We start from the raw sequence: 23,707 nt of genomic DNA, 5'->3' as shown, positions 1-23,707 counted from the left end.
TTAAACTGACCACCTCTACTGCATCATCAACAGGAATGCACGTAAAGAGTGATGTGACATCAAAAGAGACCATTGTTTCATCAGTCTCCATGATGACATCCCTCACCTTATCCACAAAGTCTATGGTGTTCTGAGCTGCCAACTAAAGGGATGAGTACAGACGCCAGATATTTGGAAACATTGTAAGTGACAGAGTTAATCAATTGGTCTTAAAGATACACCTTGTTTGTGGATTTTAGGTAAACCATACATACTAGTCATGGCCTCCCCTGGGTACAGTCTGTGTTACAGAATACGGTCAATAGTCTTGTCCTGCTCCAAAATTAAGTCGATCTATCAACGTCTTTTTGTAGCCACTTCCTGGATCTCTTTTCAGCGGCTCATAAGTGGTTAAGTCACTAAGGAGTGTCGTAACTTTCTCATAATAGTCTCTTTTGTTTTTACCAAGAGCGGTGAGCACGCTGATGTTGGAAAGTGGTGCTTTGGCATTACTGTGTAGTTTGGCGTTGCACATATTATTGGGATTATGAGTACATTGGATTAAAAAAAATATGCACTGAAAAAATGTCAAAGTACCCATTTTTGTTTAGTTTTATTAACAGTTTTGTTTTATAACTTGAATAAAAAAATTGTGTTATGCAAATAAAAACCTAGTTTAACCCATATGAAACATTGGGCTACTGAACCCATATCTGTAATTTAGGTTGTGGTACTGAGAGGGTTCAGCAGAGGGCACACTGTTTTTACTGAGTTGAATTTAACCAACGTGGCTTGGTCATTTTTCCCTATATTCTGAGGCATGCTCTTTACATGTGCACTGACCGACCAAAGCTGTAAATCTTACAACCTGTGAGTGATAGAAGTGACCACTTATTGAGAATTATCTTTGGAAATCCCAGTGAGAGACTGAGGTGACCACTTGTTGGGTAATATCTGTGGAAACCCCTTTGGGTGTTGTAGTGACTATGGATTCTTTGATTGTGATGGCGAGCCGAGCCCATGCGAACTGTGGATAGGTGTAAACGGTGTGGCCAGCCTGGACATCATTTCGCAGAAGAATCTTCACATCTGAAAAATCCATCTTGGGTTACAGATAAGATTCCACTCACAACACTGCCCGGGTAGCAACGTTGTTAAAGAACTGAACTTAATTTTATTTTATTTTTTACAAAAGAAAATAGCTCAATTTAATTGTTGCTTGTATTTTATTTTTGTCCACACAATTGTAAACCAAGCTTGCTTTGTGTGTTGGAAGCAATAAAATAATCAGTTCATGATCACTCTTGGCAGAACCTAGTGGATGTTTAGTGCCTGCTCCCTACTGCTCCACTCGAAGTGCGCTACATTAGGTTATGGTTTACGGTTTTGATATGTAATCTATGTTCAAGGTTCTTTTTCATTTGCATCACATGTGGTACATAAGGTGGAAGGAAATTGCGTACTCAAGGTCCCAGCTACGCCAGCTACGCCCAGCAAAAGCAAAAATATACAGTATAAAAGGAAACAGTATTCCAGGACCCAAGATATACGCTAAACACGAGAAATGTTAAACAATACAGTATATTGTCAGCATCCTGAATAATAATCAGTAATAACCAAACAGCAATCAAACAATAACAATAATCTAGTGGATTATTCAGCTGAATTAACGGACAGAAAAAAAAAAAAGTGTGTATATATATATATATATATATATATATATACACACAATAATAATTATTATTATTGTTAGGTGTTGCATATGTCAAGGGTCACTGATTGTAATATACACTTTAAATTTAAAACAAACAAAGTATATACATGTTATAATTTCCACTGGGGTTACCTGTGAAATATTTTGTTTAAGTTTCTGAGCTAAGATGGCAGCTCGTTCCAAGTACTCTGGTACTGTTGATTGTGTGCCACTGAAGGAGCAAGCTCCTGCAGTCTAACAGAATATCACAGCATGCAACAACAACACAAAAAGTTCAGTGTGCATTTCACTCTCAAGATTCAGCAGTTCAGGGTTAAGAAGTCACTTTACTTTGATAACTCAACATTTCACATCTCTTGGAACCCATTTCAAGCTGCTGATTTTGTAGTTTGCAGCTTTTTAACAGTTGAGGTGCTTTAGTGGAACAGAAAGTTGCTGCTCGTCTTGTTAGCTTTCTAAATTTGCAGTACCAGAGATGTTTGGCAGTTGACAAATCTGCATAACAGAGCCACAAACAGGTGTCTGAATCTGCTCATAAAGGATATTCTGTTGCTAAATACTGATTGCACATGAAATCCATAATTTATGGTGTATGTGTTGAACTGAAAAAATATGAGGGAGCCATTAAATCACAGCTTTCATGTATTATAGTCTAAGTGAACTGAGATGTACCTAGTGCAAAAAATACTTTTTTCATAGGTTGTTTTCCACATGGTAGCGGAGATAAAATGGGTCCAATTAGGCATCAAAGCTCAGATGCGTACTAATGCTAACTGTCCCCCAGGATTTCTCCCAACAGCTGCTTTAGAAATAGACTCAAGGCTTATCAGGCAGAGCTAATGCATTCACTAAGGTCATTTGTTAATGTTTTACAGCCATCTTGATATTTCAAACGTCTTTAGGACGAGTGCACTATTGTGAGAGGTGAGAGTCCACAGATCATCCTCTCTTACTTTATCTTCAACCTGTTTGATTTCATTTTTCTGTACTACTGCCAAAACTATTATTCCTTATTGTTGATGGTTCTTGCAGAAGAGTGAGATGAGAGAAACCGATTGATGTTGAGGTTCACCGTATCGCTCTTCAGAGCATTAAATAACTCAAATGAAGCAGAAAAGCTCACATTCAACATCAGAGGCACTTTGCCATGCCGTAGTTGTTTGACCTCAGCTACATTTGCAGAGCTCATCTTGTCGAAACTTACTTTCTGTATACTTAATATGAATTATTTCTTTTGTACAGAAATGGTGAACGATTGTCTCCAATAATGTTCATTTAAAATGTGTCACCAAAGAAAAAAGGCTAACAAGAATATTTCAAAAGGATGTGATGTTGAGATAACAAGCAGACCATGCTGTCTGATTCTCTTGCTAGTAGTTATTTTGCTAAATAAATGGCACATGCATAAAAATAAAAAAAACACACACGTCTTAAAAATGTTTTTTTTTAATTTAGGCGAAGCTTCAGACATAAAATATAAAGGATGCATTAATCAAAGGCGATACAGATTCATACAGCATTACTGTTTTATGAACATTTTTATGTAAAGCCCTGCACTTTAATCAAAAATGTCATTTATTACGCTGTTAGCTTTACACTTTTAAATAAAACACTGCTAAATACTAAAAGAAAATAAACATTTTTTTAGAGTAGAAAGACATTAATCAACTTAAGGGGCATTTAGTGTCAAATTTTACAATTAAAATAAGACAAGCTGTGCACGCCGCACCCCAATTTACATTTGCTGTGCTGTCCTCTTCAAAAAATCAAATATGCAGATTTTCATCTTTCAAATAAAGATTTTATCTGACAGAGTTGGAAAAAAAATCAAACTCCAAATCAGTTCTGTGTACATAAACACATGCTTCTTGCATACACTATAACCTCATTTTATTTTTAATTGGTTTTCACATGGTTACATTTACAAATAAAGTCTTAGAATAAATCATTGCTTTTTTTTAAATCCCCAAAAAACCCAATAAAGTTTGTGTTTTGCATGTGATTATATGCTGTCTATCTGTTAAAACCAATTTAACATGTACATAAATTGTGTTGGGATAATGGTGTTTGGAGCCTGAGAGCAAGTAATTGCTGCTGTAATTTCTGTCGAGCTTTATTTCTCCTCTGAATACTCACAAAAAGTGGCTGCATTAGGTTTTATTTAATTTATATCAACTCTGCTTTTCTTCCATTGTTTTACAACGTGGTAATGCAGTTATTGTTTCTTAAATCACATCTAAAGCTGAGTGAAGGTACAAGTTTGGATTAATGTGAACTGTCACTGGTATCATTTTAACTTGTTCTTAACAAGAATAATAAGGTTGAAAGCAATTAAACTTAACATGGGGAAAGCAAGCTTTAATCCAAATGGTTAAACATCAAGATCAAAACTATTTGGAAGCTTTATTAAATATAGAACATCACTGAGAGCGAGAGAAGACTGTGAAAAGAGGAATGATAGTTAGTCAAGGAAGACAAAGTGAGTGAGCATGTGTTTGAAAAAGAAAGCGACAGAGCATGATGGAAGATGGAGTAAGAGGGTTGGCTAAGCAACCTTGGTGCAATTTGTCTTCATGCTGCCGGCCCTTCACAGCATCCTCCAGGCTCAGGCAGTTTTCTCTGACAAGCTTGTTGCCTTTGGAACAATTGGTGATTTACCTCTCACCATGTCACTGACCAACATCCCATCCTGGGAGAAGTGCAGAGTAAATCAAAAGTCTGGACCTTTCCGTTAATCACTAATTACAGGTTGGGTGGTGAAGGTTGATTCTTTCCTGGAGGGCTGAGTCCCTCAGGCCTCAAATCAGTCCAAAAGGAGAAGCCAATGCCACCTCCTCTGCCGATAAATCTCTCACAGAGGAGGTGCTGGGCTGAGCCAGCTCCATCGGATCACACTTCCATCTCTCTGAAGAGTTTCTCATTCAGGTTGGATACCAATCCTCATTTCTTTCTTCCCTTCTCTAACATCCACCCCCCTCCACCCAGCTGCTAAAGCTGTGATGGAGCCTCCTTGGCCCACAGTATACAGACTTCCTTCTTTAAATTCTCAGTATAACTTCACACATCTCTATCCCCTCCGGGGATCAGCAGCAAATCGAGTTTGTTGCTTGCAGCGTATTCCAGAAGCATTAAGATACAAGGGGTCTGTAATTGAATGGTTAGGAAGGACATTATTGAAGGAGATTTTTGTCAGCATATCCAGCCACCACCACCTCAGCACTCTGAAGAGTGGCGGTGGATCTGCTGCATGTTCTCAACATCGAGGGAGGAGGAAGATCACTGATTATCCATGTGTGGCTAATGGAAGATCCATTTCCTCCCAGCGCTCCAGTCTGTCTCATAGCAGTTTTAACATCTTAATCGTCTTTTGTTGCTCAAATTAGGTTTTTCTAATGTTTGGTGTCTGTGTTTTAGACGCTCTCTGAGATTTGGGTTTGGAAGACATGTTCGTCGCCCGCTGCCAAAAAGGCAAATGTGGTCGATAAAGTTTTTTTGTGCTTGTATTACCAAAAGATTTAATGAACCAAACAAAGTTTAAGTCAGGTTGGACGGTTTCTTTCCATCCAGAGGACCTGACTGAAACTTTGTTGGATTTGTCTACCTGGATCATTGAGCATGAATCAGGAAATCTCAATATATAGTCACTGAATGCATATTTCAAAGGGATCGTTTAAAATCAGTCTCATTCAGTGGTCGCCACAAATAAATATAATCAGCCATCACCAGAATGGACTTGAACTCTGTCAGTTTTACAGATAGTGAACTAAAAGGTGATGTTTTAGTGGGTGAATCATTCACAAGATAATGAGAGCTTTGAACAAATCTGCCAGAACGCTGTCATTTTTCAAGTTAAGACGATCTCATGCTAAAACTCTATTGTCACTGTTTTTTTTAACTTTGAATTAATTAATTTACATCTAGACCCATATGTTTGAATAAAAAAAAAATCTAAATCAGGAAGTTACCACATAATTTTAGTATGTTTTTTTTTGTTTTTTTAAGTGCAATACAATAGAAGTACAATAAACCCAAGATAGCTTTATTTATCTGGTTTATTTGCATTTCTCTGATTTTTATGAACGAAACGATGAGTGAGCAAATACGAGTGGAAAAAAGTTATTTCTTATTCTGGGAGTTTTTGTTCTGTAACTCTAAAGTTTCAGTTCCTTTCATCCTTCCAGATATTAAAATGAATTACAGTTTCTAAATTCATGAAATGTGGCAATCTCTGTTGCAGACAGACTTTTTGATCCATTAGGAGTTTATTCCAAATCCCAAAACAGTTTATTTCAAAGCTGAAAAAGCCGTTTTGGAGCTAAGGAACAAAAATGCTCCTCTGGACGCAAATTAAATACATATTTTGGAAAGTGAGTAAAACCAGGAAGAATTTGCTTTGATTTAAAAATATATAAATTATTATTGTTATTACTGCATAGTTTCACCCATGATGACCGTCATCGTCATGTCCACTGAATATGGTCTTTCCTTTCTTTATCATAAACAAATATCTCTACAATCATCAAATGAGTTGCACCAAATGGCTCTGAAGTAAAATATGTTAAGTAATGTAGTTGTGAGGCAAAGGATCATCTGGAGGGAAATTGCTGCATTCAAAAAAGTAAAAAAAATATATTGTAAAAGTCTGTCTTTTTATGTTCTTAAAAATGAATGTTATTCAAACTAGATGTCCTAATGAAGAGATGAGTCCCAACTAATGTCCATATTTATATTTGGTATTAACGAGGTGTATTTGTTTGTGTCAGCCTGACCTGAAGAACATCCTTTCTTTAAGCATATAGATTTGTAAAAAGAGTTAAAAGAAATGAGGAGTGACTAAAGGTATAAATACTGTATGATCTGTGTCCTTTTATTGTGAAATGTTTTAATCAAGACAACCCTGTCCAACTTATGTCACATTACAATGTACATTTTATTAAGCTAGATAAACGTGGTTTATTGTTATTTAAACACAACATTTTTAAGAGCAAAGAAAGCAAACATTTTTCTTGTTGAGAAATCTTCCTGCATTTTTATGTAGGCCAACCAAGGACACTTTATCACACATTGGAAAAAAAGTTAAGCATTTTTATTTTCTTTTTTTATGACAAAATAAGAAAAACTATAAATCCAGCGGAGAGTGCAAACACAATATGTATCTGCATGCTGTAATCCATCCATCCATCCATCATCTTCCTCTTGTTCTAGACTCAGGTCTCAGGGCAGCATCTTGAACAGGGAGGTCCAGATATCCCTCTCACCTCTTGCAGCTCTTCTGGGAGGACTCCAAGGTGTTCCCAGGCCAACTGAGAGACGTAGTCTCTCCAGCATGTCCTGGGTCTTCCCCGGGATCTCCTCCCAGTCAGACATGCCCAAAGCACCTCCTATAGGAGGTGCCCAGGAAGCATCCTTACCATTCTTAACCGAACCACCTCAACTGGCTCCTCTGGATGTGGAGGAGCAGTGGTTCTACTCCGAGTCTCTCCTGATAACTGAACTTCTCACCCCCTTCCTAAGGGAGAGTCCATCTACCCTGCAGAGGAAACTCATTTCAACCTCCTGTATCCACAATCTCATTCTTTCAGTCACCACCCAGAGTTCATGACCAGAGTTGAGGGTAGCAATCTAGACCAACTGGTAAACAGAGAGCTTTGTCTTCCAGCTCAGCTCCCTCTTCACCACAACAGACTGGTATGCAATACTGCAGTCGCTGCACCAATCCATCTGTCAATCTCACGCTCCATTCTTCTCTCACTCATGAACAAAACATGGAGATACTTGAACTCCTCCACTTGAGGCAGAACCTCACCCTCGATCCGAAGAGAACAATCCACGCTTTTCCGACTGAGGACCACTGTGATGCAGTCTGTGATCAACTCAACGAAACTGGAGTTCACTGGCAGATTATTGCATCAGTCGGTCATATCAAGTGTCAGAGCAGCTGACTGAGATCTTGTTTTGCAACTTTGCAATAAGAAGTAACTGTTTTTTTTTAAGCTTCCAGTCGGACTGAGATTTTTGCTACATTTACAGGTACAAAAAAAAGATGAAAACATTAAATGAAGAGTTAAAGGAAGCCACTGGTCTGAGGACCACTGGAGTCATTTTGTAATTAAAGGTGTTCTCATCATTATTCTCTGGGCTGTGGCGAGCGACCACTGTCTGTTGGACTTTCTTTTCATTAGATTTTGTATTTCATGCCCTTAGAAGCAGAACAAATTGAGTCTGTTTCCTTTTGCTGTACTGTCCGTTACCCAAGAGAAAGATTAAAAAATGTCCTCCTGCAGACTGCATTACATAATTTGAAAGAATGAAAGAGTGTACATCGCACTCTTCATCTCTACAAAGCACACAAAACCACAGTGATACTGACCTCTCATCAGTCCTCCCTGGCTGGCTTTGTTGCAAAGATTGTGTTGGTAAAAAATATATATATACTTTCAGGAAATACAACTCATCGCCAAACACAAGTAAAAAAATGTAGAAATAAAAATGAAAATCAGGGAAGTTAAACAGTCGTTTCTATCAGAATACACCAAATTACTTTCATCAGAAAGTAACTTATTTTTCATCTGGGGCTTTAAAACAACTGAGAGAACTTGGCTTGTCTTAGACTTTCAGAAGACGAGTTAAAAATAATCAAGCTTCAAGTTACAAAGGAGCACGTGTAAAATGAGACTTCCATAATCAGCCGAAGACCGCTGCTTCCTGAAACTCTTGGGTTTGTTCTTTTAGCTAAAGTATCAAATATTTACAGAGCAGGAAACTTGCTGCTTCAATAAATCTCTGACCAAACGTAAAGGAAAACAGAAAAAAGATACCGGTACACGAATCATTTGTAATTGGTTTATTTTTCTTTCTGAGGGGAGTTACTATAGGAATAGCTTTTAAATGCCCAAACAAACAGACAGGTGTTCACTGAATGTCCATTTTGTTGGCTTTAAGGGTTAGTTTTTGAATTATATTGTCAACATTTCTAACACTGGATCATATTTTCTTGCTCTGAACAGATGTTTTCCTGCTCAACCTTCCAGAAGACCAGAAGGTCAGCATCACAACATCGACAGTCGGACAGAGTGCGGTTTTGACTTGTGCCATCACAGGGGAGCGGAGACCTCCTATCCTATGGAAGAGAAACAATCAATATCTGAACTTCTTGAACCTGGAAGACATCAATGTAAGAGCCTTTTACTTTTTAATAAATTAAGTAAATTATGTATAGAAAATACAAACTTTGCTGAGCTGACACTTGGCACAGGGATGCAGTCAGCAACTAGTGAATATTCTGTACTTCTAGAAGCTGGTTTAGATTAGTTATCCAGAACATGGATGGAAATAGACTTGAGATGTTTTGGTTTCCATCCAGAGAGTTTTCTCAGTTCAAAACTAGAGTGTGGACTTCTAAGTTTTAAACTGCATAAGATGCTCCATTGTGCAGCTAAATCCACATGCAGATTAATCTCACATGACTCATCAGGATCTTTTCTTTCGGTTCAGAGAAGTTCATGTTCAAAAGTTCATGTCTATGTGAGATGTGGTTGGCGGCAATGGTGATTTGCGAGCGGTCAATGGCAGCATAAAGACCGACTGGTCTCTGTGGTTGTTTTTGTGAAAGTACCTTTTATTATATAGGTCTTCAGGTGAGTTAATGCTCATGTCCTATCGAACATAAGGTGATGTTTTGGGTCAGAAACAGAACTCTCAGAATGTGTTTTATAAGTTGGATAGTAGCGATGGACCAGTCAATGTCTACACTGACACGTCTACTGATAAAAGTGGCTCCAGTGGTCACGCGAATGTCAGACCTTGTCTAATAAATTTTTTTGATGTGAATTCGTGGATCGATCTGTGTCACTTACCTGAGGAAATAGTGACACTAAGTTACTATGTAAGAAAGTTTACTGCTGGCAAGTTACTACAATAGTCTACTGTGAAATCTTGAAACCTGCCACCTAAGCATACGTTAGTGGGATCACCTAGCTAAAGATAGCTTTTAACCAACAACCCATATTTAATGGAACAAGTATTTCCTTATATATTTATTTTATTTTAGGCAGACTAATGCATTCATCCTTTCTGCAAAAAGGGTCTGAGGATAACTTTATGAACAAAGTATCTGAGGTGTTGACTTGGCCTTTACATTCTTCACTGGGCCCGTTCAGTTAAGAATATTCAAAGTGGGCTGGATTAAAAAAAAAAAAAGATTGAAAGCTTCACCTTTAAACTAACAGGACTTAAACATTTGCATAATGTTTGGTTTCAGACGCCGCAGCAGATATTTAGAGTTTTGTGGAGTTTTTAAACGTGTCAGCTCTGATTTAGGGAGATCAATTGCAGGTATGGCTAACACAAATTTATATAAAATAACAGAAATGGGCATTACTAGATATAATAGGGGCAGCTGAGGCTGACTGGTTAGAGCAGTCGTCCTCCAATGCAAGAGTTGGGGGTTCGATTCCACCAGCAGTCACATGCCCAAGTGTCCCTGGGCAAAACACTGAACCCCTCATAGCCTCTGATGTGCGTCCCATTGGTGTATGAATGTGATAAATCGCTGATTATTCTTTGTAGAGATCTAGCAGAGAGCTGTATGAATGGGTAAATGAGGCACAGATTGTTGTAAAGAGCTTTGAGTGTCTTGACAAGATAGAAAGGTGCTGTATCAGTACAGTCCATTTACCATTTAGATTTGAAGGGTGCAGTATGTGCAGGTATGGAGTGTAAATATGGGTCATGAATTGTCACTACAGTTTCAGTGCTGTTCGTGTTTTGGTAAGAAGGTGAATTTGTGTAGTTCTGTCCCATATTTTTCTGTCAGTTTTTCGATGTATGGGCAGAGTCTTACCTTGCCGTCATATCTTGTTTTACTCCTGGCTCTGTCTTTGTGCTGTGCACCTGACGCTGATCCAATATGTCAGTTTGTGTTCTTGGTGTATGTGTTTGGAAAATGGTGGGAGCGACAGGAACAAAGAAAGCAGATGAAAGGGGATACCTAAGGGGTTCAGCCCTAGAGAAAGGACCTACTTTCATAACTCTGTGCGTGTCTGTGTGTTAAGTTGTACACACAGCCCCAGACAGCACCTCTGTGTCACTTTCTTCTACATCAAAGGAGGCCAGGAAACTCGTGGTAAGGTAGAGAGGCATGGTCTCCTTTACCTTACCCTTTGTCTCTTTGTGTCACAGCTGACCAAAACGAGTGCTATACTGCTGTGCATAATTAAATCAACACTGTCGCAGTAGATAAAGGGAATTCGGCGAAGCCACTAATGTAACATTAAATGTTGATGACCCTTAAAATGAATAAGAGGCACCCAGCTGTCACCAGTCATCCTTGGCACCGTCAACCGTCTATAAACTAGTGCGCTGGTTCTGGTTGCTGATGTGCGTATCCCATAAAAATCTGTGCCAATGCCTGATAAGTCTAACAGCTTATCTGCCATTTGGCTTACTCAGACATTTTCTGTATTATAATTAGCTCACTTTTAAGTAATTTTGGGGCAAAAGGAGAAAGTGCTGGGCTTAATAAATAAGAAATGTCAAGGCTTGATGCTGCTGTACGCATAGTCTATGTAAAAAAAAAACTTGAAAAATACATAAAAACGAATGTTAACCTTACAAAATCTTATTTCAACTCCATTCCTTTCTTGTTGAGTTAGTCAATATTACAGGCTTTGATTTCATCTTTTGTGCCCTGAAGACACACAGCAGAGTTTAGCATCCTGATCATGGGTGGTCTCTGTCTGCACTTTGCTCATTCTTGTCTGCTCCCTAAGAAACTAATATCATATCTTACTCGTGTGTATTTTTAATTCAAATGTCAACTCCGGGATGAAAGCATCCGCTGTTATAGGTTGTCATTAGTGTAACAAAAAAGCTCGGTCTGAGGTGCATCATTAGCAGAAATAATAACAGCATACACACCTCATTCAAATGCCTGCTTTCCCCATTTCTGGTGTTTGGAACTTACATTTCTTCTTGTTGTTGTTCTTCTTCCTCCTCTTCATATTTGTCTTCGTATACATCTTCTTTGCATTTGTCTTCTTCTTTCACCAAATCTATTTTTATTAATGGAGTATATTACAGCAAAGCCACTAAGTTGAAATCCCAAACTTTAAACTTTTTAGTGGCTGAAGCAAAAATGTCTGTTTCCTTGTCTCGCAGGGACAGACCGCAGGCTGGACCTCAACTTGATGCCGTGGCTCTGTGGAAGTACAACGTCAAGGCCAGACTGGTGTTGGAGTTTTGCTTCCACAGAGACACTGGACACCTGGAGAACTTTGTGAAACTGTGGGGGTTTAAGAAGGTTTTATGCAGCAGTTCTGATCAGGGACAACAATACAACAAGCTCCTCATGCAAATATTTTATTTTAAGCTTGTCCTGATCACCTTTTTTAACACTGTTGTGTTAACTTATTGTGTCAATAAAGTTTTGTTAAAAATCAAAAATCTTTTTCTTCCTATTTGTCTTCTTCTTTCCCGTCGTCTTTGTATTTGTCATAGTCTTCTTCTTCTTCTGTGTATTTGTCTTCTTCATATTTTTCTTTAGTCATCTTCTTCTTTTATTTTTTTATGCATTTATCAGAATATGTCATCCATGACCATGTCAAAAGAAAAAAAAAATATCACTGAAAGTTTTAGGTAAGATGCGCTGATAGAAGCAACACTGACACAGTTCCTTCAATTAATTCTGTGTTCTGAAACAGAATCTTGGAACCAGCGCTCCCACATGCGTCCTTAGATCTGATGGTGAAATGTTGGCGCTTACGGGTGCTCCGATACAGCCTGTGGACATAAATAAGGCTCCATCCATCCGGGATCAGTGTTTTATTAAAAAGCAACAGACAATTTAATGCAAAATATCACACCAGCATAATTAATCACCAAATGTGCTTGCGTCCATGTCAGACAGCATACATGAGTGAAGAAGAATCATTAAAGGCTAACAATATAGCCCATCGTGTAGCAAACATTGAAAACAAAATCTCTAAAAATAGTTGACTCATACGTCATTAGCTATGTTTACATGGAAATAAGTAATTGGATTAAACGCTCCATTCAAAATAACAATGCGTCATGTAAACGCCCCATTCGGATTATTCTTTGTTTATTCAGCTCGATCCGAATGAATTTGTAATCCGGATGAGACGGGTGGTTTTGCCGATTCTTAATCCGAACGGTGTGCATGTAAACACTTAATCTGATCATTTTATTCCAATCGGGGAAAACTGATTTGACTGCGCATGTGCGACTTGTCAACCTCACGTGTTTCCGCCTGGCTAATGCTAATAGCATTAGCATGTCGGGGAAGCAGAACTGGTCGGTGAGCGACAACATTTCTACTAGAAACTTTGAAAGAGCTCAAGATGATCTGTTTTACCTGCAGCTCAGTCGGGGAGTGCAGCGACGTCTCCACCAACGTTAAAACATGTCGCGGGTCCATTTTGGGCGCTCAGGTTTGTTTACGTTCATCCCGGAAGTAGCACTTCTTCTTCTGTGGTTCTTTAAGGAGAGTTCACCACTCTGCGCACGTCAGTACTTCTATTCTGAATAAAAGCCGCTGCATGTAAACGCTCGTCGTGAACGGATTGTGCTCATGTAAACGATACATTTGAATTATTTTATCCAAATATATTTCAATCCAATCAAAAAATTCTGTGCATGTAAACATACTGTAGCTACTGAAAAGCTCAGATTCGGACGTCACGAGGACAAGAACATTTCTGACATATTTAGAGCTCTGAAGCACGACAGATAATCAAAACGAGCGGGTGTATCCATCAATCTGATGTTAAAAGTCAAAATGTGAAGGGCCTTCCTTGCTCAGACAGCTAATGGTTTGATGGTTACCATAGATAGAGCCGAGTTCTGTTGGTGAGATGGAGAAACATTAGGGCAGAAAACGCTGCTCTCTTCTTTATGGCACAGTGGTCAGATAAAAGCCTTCGTCTATTAAAAGACACAGGGCATCTCCAGAGACATGACAAGAAGTAAATCCTCAGATCTGATGAAACCAAGCTTACCCATCCCAGCCATTAACATTATACTCACTTAAGAAGGAAGATGAAAAGGTGAAGAGGAATTATAAAAGACGATCTAAAGCACTCAGGATCTCAGGCGTGAAAATGAGTTTTAACTCAGCATTTTAACTCAGCGATCTGAATCGAACCACCGAGGAAACACTAACTGTTCCATCTGAAAGCTGCTGAAGTCCTAAAGAGATGCAGCAAGAATTCTGAAGCGCATCACCGTCGAGACCTGAAAGTGGCTCCGCTGACACAAAAAACAAAGTTTATGCTAATGAGGATTTGTAGGATTATTCACATCAAGCAATACTTTTATCAAGCCCAAACGAAAGCTACGATTGTGTCTGTAAATGAGATAATTTACCACTTTATTTCTCTTGTAATTTAAGAATTGTAGGAAAAATGAATTTGCTTTAAGAAGCTTTAATGTGGAGCGCTAAAGTCCAAAGAGCTAAAACTGGAACAGCTCCTTTGAATTGCAGGACATTGATCCGACTGTGCAATAACTTGTGAAAAACACGTGCAAAGGACGTTTTATTTGTCTCTTTATTATTCAAAGAGTCGGGAGAAGAGATGTTTGTTTTAACACGCAAAGCTTTGTCTTTTGCTGTTTATAATTGGACTTTAGGAGAAAAAATAAAATGATGTAAACCAATGCACACAGTTCGAGCTGCACGTTTAAATAAAGCGTTGCTGAAAAAAGACATTCAGCCAAAAATTAACTTTTTTAATTTCACCTGAGCCTCGTCGGTCCCCGCTGGTCAACGCGTTACTGTTAAATGTCTCCTAAATGACACTCGGCTGTCCCTGGGGCATGCAGCAAGTTAAGTTCATGACATTTCAGCTTCATAAAGTAAGACGGATTTAATTTAGTGCAAAGACTAATCTCTCTCTCCAGACTGAGAGGACGTCTTGTGCTTTAATAATAAGAGTAAGCTGTTCTAAGATTTGTTTTAGATTTAGTTTTGTTGGCAGCGCAGCCACAGTTTGCAACCTTTGCTACTGCACAGATTACTCACCAACCTGGCCAGCAGGTGGATCAGCATGAGTCAGCCTCTTGGAACTCTGCGATACAAAAACTGCACACCAACCTGCATCACGCTGCTCCACCTGCACTTTAATCCAGATTTATTTCTGGCTCTCTCAAACTTTCAGTTGTTGCTTTTTCCTAACAGGAAAAATTATTTAATCTGCACCAGGTACCAACAAACCCCATTATAAATTGACTTGTTTTTTTTATTTTTCTAATTATTGTTGGTTTTTAATATTGTTGCATCCTCGTCAGTTTTGATTACTCATGCTACTGTCCGTCCACATTACGTTAGGAGCACAGTTAATTCTAGAAATTTTTGTCCACTTTCAGATCTAGTAAACCGTGCGTTAATCCCACCGGGGCGCTTCCAGCCTGGAGTTCAAGAAAGCCTGGCTAAATTTTGACAAAGCAGCTTATTGTAATTCCATGAAGTTGACAGTTGCTGGCTGTTGCATCATCATGCAGAGCTGTCAGCAGTTCAGGCCTCTCACCGTCGCCAGACCCAACACGAACTGTGAAGGTGTGTGCGTTCCTTTTGCACACACATGTAGCTCATATCCAAAATAATCCGAGGCTCTGGGAATGACTCGGATGATGAAAACAAACGTCAAAACCACGATTTGCTGGTGTAGATTCTCCGTCGTCCAAGATGTGGCACGTCCAAAAGAAAAGCAAATGTAAAATGAAATAGCTGAACTTATGGAGGCATTCTGCTTCCCATCCAGGGAGCGTCCCCCGTTTCTTTTATGTTTTTAGTTTGTGATGGGCTGATGGAGGTCGGTGACGTGTCTCGACTTCTCGTTGAGCGTATAGTGAGATGTAGCTGTATATGATCTGATAAAACAAAATGATTTGAGGACACGCTGAAGCTCAGATGAAATACAACGATCAGCAGAGCTGGAGCCGATTACGCCTTTCTCTTTTTATCCTGTCTATCTGGATAAATTGATTGATTGATTGATTTTATTGTCAATTCTGCATATGTACAGGACATACATAGAAATTGAAATTGCGTTACACTCCTACTCAAGTTGCAGCAAACAACAACATTAGCAAAAATAAACTAACACAACTAGTTATAAAAAAATATAAAAGTATAAAAGTGAACAGCAGCAGGACCTCTGATGCAACGTGCTCAATAGTGACTAACAGGAGACAAAGGGACGCTGACTGAAGACAATAACATGATGAGAGGTAGATAATGGATGTGCAAGGCCAGAGTAAACAATAGTGCAATATAAAGTATAAACCTGAGAAACTTAGTAAAGTGAAGGTGTGCATACCGGTTCTATATAGAGTCACAGTTATGTACTGATGAGGTGATTAAGTGGAAATGACAATACCAGAATTACCAGAATAGACAGGACGAGTTGATCATAACAGTAGTGCAAAATATAATGCAATAAACAGTAGAGTGAGCTTGTAGGCTGTTAAAGTGACCGATTCATAAACTATTCATAAAAATAAATAAATGTCCCAGAGCAGTTTTGGATGGGGGCGTGTGTGAGGGGGGGTGTCGGGAAGCTGAGCTAGTGTGCGCAGGGTGGCAGAAGTGGGAGAGGGGGCTGAGGGGGGGCAGGCAGAGAGTTCAGCATCCTCACGGCCTGATGGACGGAGTTGTTCCACAGTCTGCTGGTCCTAGAACTGAGGCTACGCAGTCTCCGCCCTAATGGCAGCAGGTTGAAGAAGCAGTGTAGCGGGTGGTCAAGATCTCCCACCCAGCAGAGGGCTTTACTTCTGAGGCGAGAGCTGTGGAGGTCCTGAAGGCAGGGGAGAGAGGTGCCAATGATCTTCTCAGCTGTCCTCACGATCTGCTGGAGGGATTTGCGGCAGGATGCTGTGCAGGCCCCGTACCACACAGTGGAGCAGCTCATCAGGATGCTCTCGATGGCCCCCCTGTAGAAGGTTGTCATGATGGGGGTGGGGGCTCTCGCTCTTCTCAGCTTGCGGAGGAAGTAGAGCCGTTGGTGAGCCTTTTTGGCCACTGCTGCTGTGTTGATGGTCCAGGAGAGGTCCTCAGAGATGTGCACACCCAGGAACTTGGTGCTGCTCACCCTTTCCACAACAACACCGTTGATGGATAGTGGAGCATGTTTTGTCTGAGTTCTCCTGAAGTCCACAACAATCTCCTTGGTCTTCTCTGTGTTCAGCAAGAGATTGTTGCGTTTGCACCAGGAGACCAGCCGGCTCACCTCGCTCCTGTAGAGTGACTCATCGTTGTTGCTGATGAGGCCTACCACAGTCGTGTCGTCCGCAAACTTGATGAAGAGGTTGGAGGGGTGTGATGGAGAGCAGTCGTAGGTTAGTAGAGTGAACAGAAGGGGGCTCAGCACACATCCTTGTGGGGCCCCCGTGTTCAGAGTGATGATGCTGGATGTGTTGCTGCCAACCCGTACTGCCTGTGGTCTTCCGGTAAGGAAGTCAAGCAGCCAGTTGCACAGTGATGTGTTCAGACCCAGACTGTCCAGTTTCCAGATGAGTTGTTGTGGAATGATTGTGTTGAATGCAGAACTGAAGTCGATGAAGAGCATTCTGACATAGGTGTCTTTCTTGTCCAAATGTGTGAGGGCTGAATGAAGAGCAGTGGCGACGGCATCATCAGTCGAGCGGTTTGACCGATATGCAAACTGGTAGGGGTCCAGGGAGGGGGGGAGGGAGGACCTAATGTGTTGCATGACTAGTCGCTCGAAGCACTTCATGAGGATGGAAGTGAGTGCAACCGGGCGGTAGTCGTTGAAGCAGGAGGGAGACGTTTTCTTGGGGACAGGGATTATGGTGGTGGTTTTGAAGCACGTGGGGACCACAGCCTGGCTCAGTGAGGTGTTGAAGATGTCAGAGTACACCTCTGCTAATTCGCCAGCGCAGTCCTTCAGCACGCGACCAGGTATGTTGTCGGGACCAGGAGCTTTCCGAGCGTTGATCTTGCTGAATGCTCTCCTCACCTTGTCCGGGGACAGTGTGATCACCTGGTCTCCAGGAGGGGGGGTGGCTTTTTGTGCAGGTGTGCCATTCTGTGCCTCAAACTGAGCGAAAAACCTGTTCAGGTCATTCAGCAGGGAGGGGGTGCTGTCACAGGTCTGTGGAGAGGGTTTGTAGTCTGTAATGGACTGAATTCCCTGCCACAGGCTCCGAGAGTCTCTGCTGTCCTTGAAGTGTTGGGCTATTTTCTTGGAGTGCTGCCTCTTAGCTTTTTTAATGCCTCTGGACAGGTTGGCCCTAGCTGTCTTCAGGCCTGCCTGGTCTCCAGCGGCGAAGGCAGCATTCCTAGCCTTCAGCAGCTTGTGGACCTCTCCTGTCAGCCATGGCTTCTGATTAGCACGGATGGTGATGGTCTTCAGGACAGTTACATCATCAATGCACTTTGTGATATAAGCAGAGACAGTTTCTGTGTACTCCTGAATGTCAGTGAAGTTGTTGTGAGTAGCAGCCATTTTAAACACATTCCAGTCCGTGGTGCTAAAACAGTCCTGGAGTGCCTCAGATGAGCCCTCAGGCCACACTCGTATCTGCTTCAGAACTGGTTTGTTGACTTTAACCAGTGGTCTGAATGCTGGCATTAACATCACAGTCAGATGGTCAGAATCACCAAGGTGGGGGAGGGCCCGGGCTTTGTAAGCTCCTCTCCGTGTGGTGAAGACCTGATCCAGCGTGTTATTGCCTCGTGTTGGAAAGTCTATATGTTTATAAAGTCCAGAAAACACACTCTTTGGTTCTGCATGGTTGAAATCACCAGCCAGGATGAGAAAAGCATCCGGGTGGGCTGTCTGCTGCTCACTGATGTTCTGATATAGTTCGTTCAGCGCTTCGCTCCTGATGTTAGCGGAGCTCGGAGGCAGATAAACAGCAGCTATCAGGACAGCTGAGAACTCCCTCGGTAGATAAAACGGTCTGCACTTTATAATCATCAGTTCCACCACCGGTGAGCAGTACTTGCAGACCACAACAGCGTTGCGACACCAAGCATCACTAATGTAAACACAAAGTCCGCCGCCGCGTGTTTTACCTTCAGTGAGGACTCGGTCCGCTCGGTAGCATGTCCGCCGCTCGAGCTGAACTGCGTGGTCCGGGATGTTGTCTTTAAGCCAAGTTTCCGTGAAAACATAAACACAACAGTCCCTCACGGTCTTCTGAGTTGACTGAAGTAAGCGGATGTCATCCAGTTTGTTGTCCAGAGAGCGTACGTTGGCCAGTATCATGGAGGGGATGGCTGGCTTGTGTGGGCTAGCAGCTAGCCTCGCTCTTATACCTCCGCGCTTACCCCTCTTCTGCAGCCTCTCGTTCCGCTTGTGGCGCTTCCATTGTGGGCGCAGTGCAGCGGAGGGGGTCGGTGGTGGAGCCGGAGTTCTGAGCAAGCCGCTAGCACGCAGCCCCTCTCGAAGTTCAGAGCTAAGCTCGAAAAGTGAGCTTTTGCCGACATCAAGCAGCGATTCACGGCTGTATGTGCGCTTCAAGACGTGAGCGCACGACGGAGACGTGCAAAAATACTGCGATTTACAGGAAAAAACACATGAAAAAGCTGCATTCTCGGGAGAGAGTGTAGCCGCAGCGTGTGCACGCGCCGCCATTTTTAGGAGAAATTTATTTATCCTGGCTAAATTTTGACAAAGTAATAAATTTGACAAATCTGCTTCCAATAATACACAAACTCTTGGGTTTTGACGGATGCATGTGGTTATATTTAATAATTATATTTATCTTTGACTATTCTGATCAGCCATTTGGATTCCTCTTGAGCTATTTTGCTGAATGGATAAACTGAAACTTTTATTTCTTTTTTTTTTTTTTTTAACCAGGCAAACACTAAGAACAAATTCTTACTTACAGGCCTGGCAATTTCGATACTTGGATATATTAATATCAACATTGATACTATTTTGATACAATATCCTGATGCATGCTCATGTGAGAGACGAAACGTTTCTAGATTTTTTTGCTTTGTTTTGTTTTTTGTTTTTTTGAATGTCCAGAGGACCAGATTGAACTTTTTTGTATTTTGATACAAAGCTACTTTTATTATTTTGAGTATCATTTTTTTTGTCCTAATCTATTTGCGCCGTTATGTTTTTGTTGTTCCAATATGATTTTTTAGAGTTTTCCCAGAGTTAGGCTGCGAGGTCACGACTGCTGCCCCGGCCTCATGAAGCCCACTTTATTATTATTTAATTTATTTCTAACGGCTTCAATTTGTAAATAAATCATTAAATATTTGACTTGTTCTCTTTTCTTGGCAGATCCAATCTCAGGTAGGATGTTTTCTATTTCTCCCATTTGTTTAGTTTTTACATCTTATCATTTCTTCTCACTGTGTCTGCACCAGAATCAAACTCACAACCCAAATACAGACGCCGTGTTCTAGACCAGGGCTGCTCAACTGGCGGCCCACAGGTGACGCCAGTCTGACCTGCCAACTAGTTCTTACTTTTTTTTTTAAATTTCAGATACCGTATTAAATCCGGGTTTGGGTTCTGTTTATTTCTTCTTTTTTTTTATCCAATGCAACAAAATAAACTAATTGAACTGTAGCACTTGGTTTATTGACATAATGACTAACTGCTGGATGTCCGGCCCCTGAGCTGCTGGCTCTCAGTGCCTGTGGCCCCCGGAGCAGTTTAGTTGAAAAGCCCTGTTCTAGACACAAACGCATCATATTAGGCTTCAGAACCAGCATCAGCTAAATATATATTTTTAAATTAAAAGAGATCTAAGATTTAGTTTAATGTGTGTTATTAAAACAACAGCTGAAACTTTCTAACAATAAAGAGTTTCCTGGATTTATTCAATTTAATAGAAACATATTTTTATTCTTTTTTTTTTTTTATATGATTTACTAAAAAGAGTTTCTGATACAATATTTTTTCATCAGTTTTCAGGGCACAAGCAGAACATGAATCTTACAGACATAAAAGCTGTTTAAAAGAAAGTTGAAGTGTATTTATTTATTGTAATTTGAATAAAATCCATTCCTTTTGAAATCTTCGTTTTTAAGCTTTTTGTAATTCTGACAAGAATTAAAACTCATCTGACAGACTTTGGAACACACGGGAGGGTTTATATGTTTTTACGCCAGCTATAATTCTTAGAGGAAGTTTTTAAAGAGCGAAGGCTGTTTTCTAAAACGCCTCGTCACCGCTGAAGTCCGTCAGCCCCTGAGGTGGCCCTTCAGTGTTCTTCCAGAGGTGACCCGGCCCTGGCAGCTTTATTAATTATAGTTTCTTTAGGGCTACGGCCTGTTTGTAAAGCCTCCTCTACCTGCCCTTGTCTGCCTTCCTTCTGAGCAGTCCTTGCCCGCTTCCTCTGCGGAGAGCTGGGTGCTGCTGATAGCTGAGGTGAGGGCGATGAGGTGAGGTGGAGGAATCATGTCGACAGCCTCCGCCGTGGCTCGTTCCACCTCTCTGAGTTTCATTTCTCCCCCACCTTCATTTTTCATTTAAAAAGGTGACACAATATGCTCTCAGCCCAAGGGGCAAAAATGCACCATCGATTTCCGCTCTTATTGTGGGAGTGTGATGCTTCACTCATCCAGGCTCAAAAGTTAGATCAGAGTCCATCAGTAAAAACTGATCAACATTATTAATGATTAACATGTGCGGAATTACATCATTTGTCTCCATTCTTTTTTTTACAGCAGAGCTTAAATAACTAAATGACTGAACATTGTTTTCTACAACCACACTCAAGTCAGGTTTTAATAAATATTGTGCTTCTTTTACTAACATGAAATGTTTCATATTTTGTAGCAAATAATATTCAAAACTAAAATTGTATTTGTTGATTTTATTGTTATCTGGTCAAAAATGGGAATTTTATCCCAAAGTCCTGCAAGCAACAAAATAATTAACATTTACTGAGGAATTTCTATAGCAAGGAAACTGTTTGTATATTAATTAACACAAAGACAAAGTTACAAAACCTAGGAGTAATTAAAAAAACAACCTTTTTTCCATTAAGCAAAAACTACACACTCTGAAAGTGTGTGACTGCACAAACTTAACATTTTGACTAAACGTTTAATTTAAAATTGCCTTTTGTTTGAATTTATATGATTGTCTTGACTTGAAACAAATAAAGAAGAGAACTTTTTTTATTTTTAAGAAAAGCACATTTTTATACAGTCAAATTAGCGTTTAATATAAATTCTACAGTTTTAAAATGAATAAAAATTGCTTGTTGAGCTGATGAGCGTTCGTGGCGGTGTGGTTTTTACGTTGCCAGATGTTCGCTCTTTGCCAGCCGGAGCGCACCGTCAACAGGCTCATTAGCTTCGGGGCTTCTGTCTTTGGTGCAGTCAGAACAATTTATTGTTGTTTTTTTTGTTTTGCATGTTCGCTCGCTGAACAATCACAACGTGCATGTCTTCATCACGCTCAGTTGTCTCTACGTGATCATGAACACATTTTGTTGATTTGTTTGAATTATTCAACCTTACTGTTGTTGATGTTGATGATGATGATGATTGTGGATGGTCACTAATGGGTTTCAAGTTTAGCCGTTTTCAGTGACATTGATGTGCAGAAAGACTTCTTCAGTATTTGACTGCAGAACTAGATTCATCAGGTTTTAAACGATTCCTGTGGACTTTAGCTGAACTCTCAGATTACTTTGTGATTGGAGGAATGATCATGAGCAAACTAAACTTTGATGTATTTTGGTTGTTTCTGTAAGACACCTCAAACTGATGAACGGTGGCTCCACATTGTACCTTTACTGTCAGATATTATAGTTTTTATGGCCTTTTATTTCCAGATTACTTTCATTTTTAACCTTCAGCCACAATGTTTGCTTCATGGTTGTACGTTTTATTTCTCAAGGTGAATACAGCTCCTTGCTTTCCTTTATTTTCTTCCAGGATTTTGGGGATGACGGCTCGTTGTACATCACCAAGGTGACCACCACCCACATGGGCAACTACACCTGCCATGCTGACGGATACGAAAAACTCTTCCAGACTCACATTCTTCAAGTCAACGGTAGGGGACTCGAACCGGTCTTATTTTTGCTTAAATAATTCTGTCCTGAGCTGTGACACCTCATGAGCTACTGTTGTTTAAGTACTAACGCTGTGAAATCTGTGCTTTTGTCACCTTTGCTTGTGCTCAGCAAAGTGGCAGTGACGTACCAGTGTACGTTCACACTAGACAACATCTGTCAAAGCAGCTGCACAACAACACAACGGCCTGAAAGTGTTGACGAATGTACAGTGACTCACTCGGATATGCAACTCACCTCGACATCGTGGAAGCTCGAGTTCATCTCAGAGTTCGTCACTGTCCGCTCGTCACCAAGCAGCAGATGGATGCAGTTAGAAAACAACTCTGTGTGACTTAACAAGAGAGGGCACAGATATTCCCTTTGAGAGCTGTTAGAGCAGGGGTGCCCAGTACATCGACTGCGATCTACCAGTCGATCACAAAGGTATTATGCGTAGATGGCACTAAAAAACAGACGTCAGCCGATCATCCATCTATGAAATTTGGCTCTCTATTGACAGACAATCTCATTCTCTCTGAAACCTTTTCGGGGGAATTATAATAAATAACAGTTATAATAAATATAACAACAGTTGTAATAAATAACAGTTATAATAAATATAATAAGAGTTATAAAAACTATAACAAGAGTTATAATAACTATAACAAGAGTTATAATAACTATAACGAGCTATAATAAATATAACAACAGTTATAATAAATAACGTTATATTTATTATAACTCTTGTTATATTATAACAGTTATAATGAATATAACAAGAGTTATAATAAATATAACGTTATTTATTATAACTCTTGTTATATTTATTATAACTCTTGCTGTATTTATTATAACTGTTATTTATTATAACTGTTGTTATATTTATTATATTTGTTGTTATAGTTATTATAACTGTTGCTATAGTTATTATAACTGTTGTTATAGCTATTATAACTGTTGTTATAGTTATTATAACACTACTTATATTTATTA

At 40.1% G+C, this 23,707-nt stretch overlaps 1 protein-coding gene across 1 annotated transcript in view; it reads left to right on the top strand.

Annotated features, from left to right (window-relative positions):
* fstl5 (follistatin-like 5) overlaps nucleotides 1-23,707 on the top strand; it is a 209,376-nt gene that overhangs the window by 122,240 nt on the left and 63,429 nt on the right. Inside the window, exons 7-8 of the mRNA XM_037675152.1 lie at nucleotides 8,701-8,867; nucleotides 22,593-22,713. Of these exons, the coding sequence (XP_037531080.1) occupies nucleotides 8,701-8,867; nucleotides 22,593-22,713 (288 nt within the window). The remainder of the gene's footprint in view (nucleotides 1-8,700; nucleotides 8,868-22,592; nucleotides 22,714-23,707) is intronic.

This window comes from Nematolebias whitei, chromosome 4, assembly GCF_014905685.2.
Source record: "Nematolebias whitei isolate Nwh7 chromosome 4, NemWhi1, whole genome shotgun sequence".
In the NCBI taxonomy this organism is placed as follows: domain Eukaryota; kingdom Metazoa; phylum Chordata; class Actinopteri; order Cyprinodontiformes; family Rivulidae; genus Nematolebias; species Nematolebias whitei.
Note: the sequence above shows the minus strand (reverse complement) of the source record. Positions and strands in the feature narration are given on the sequence as shown.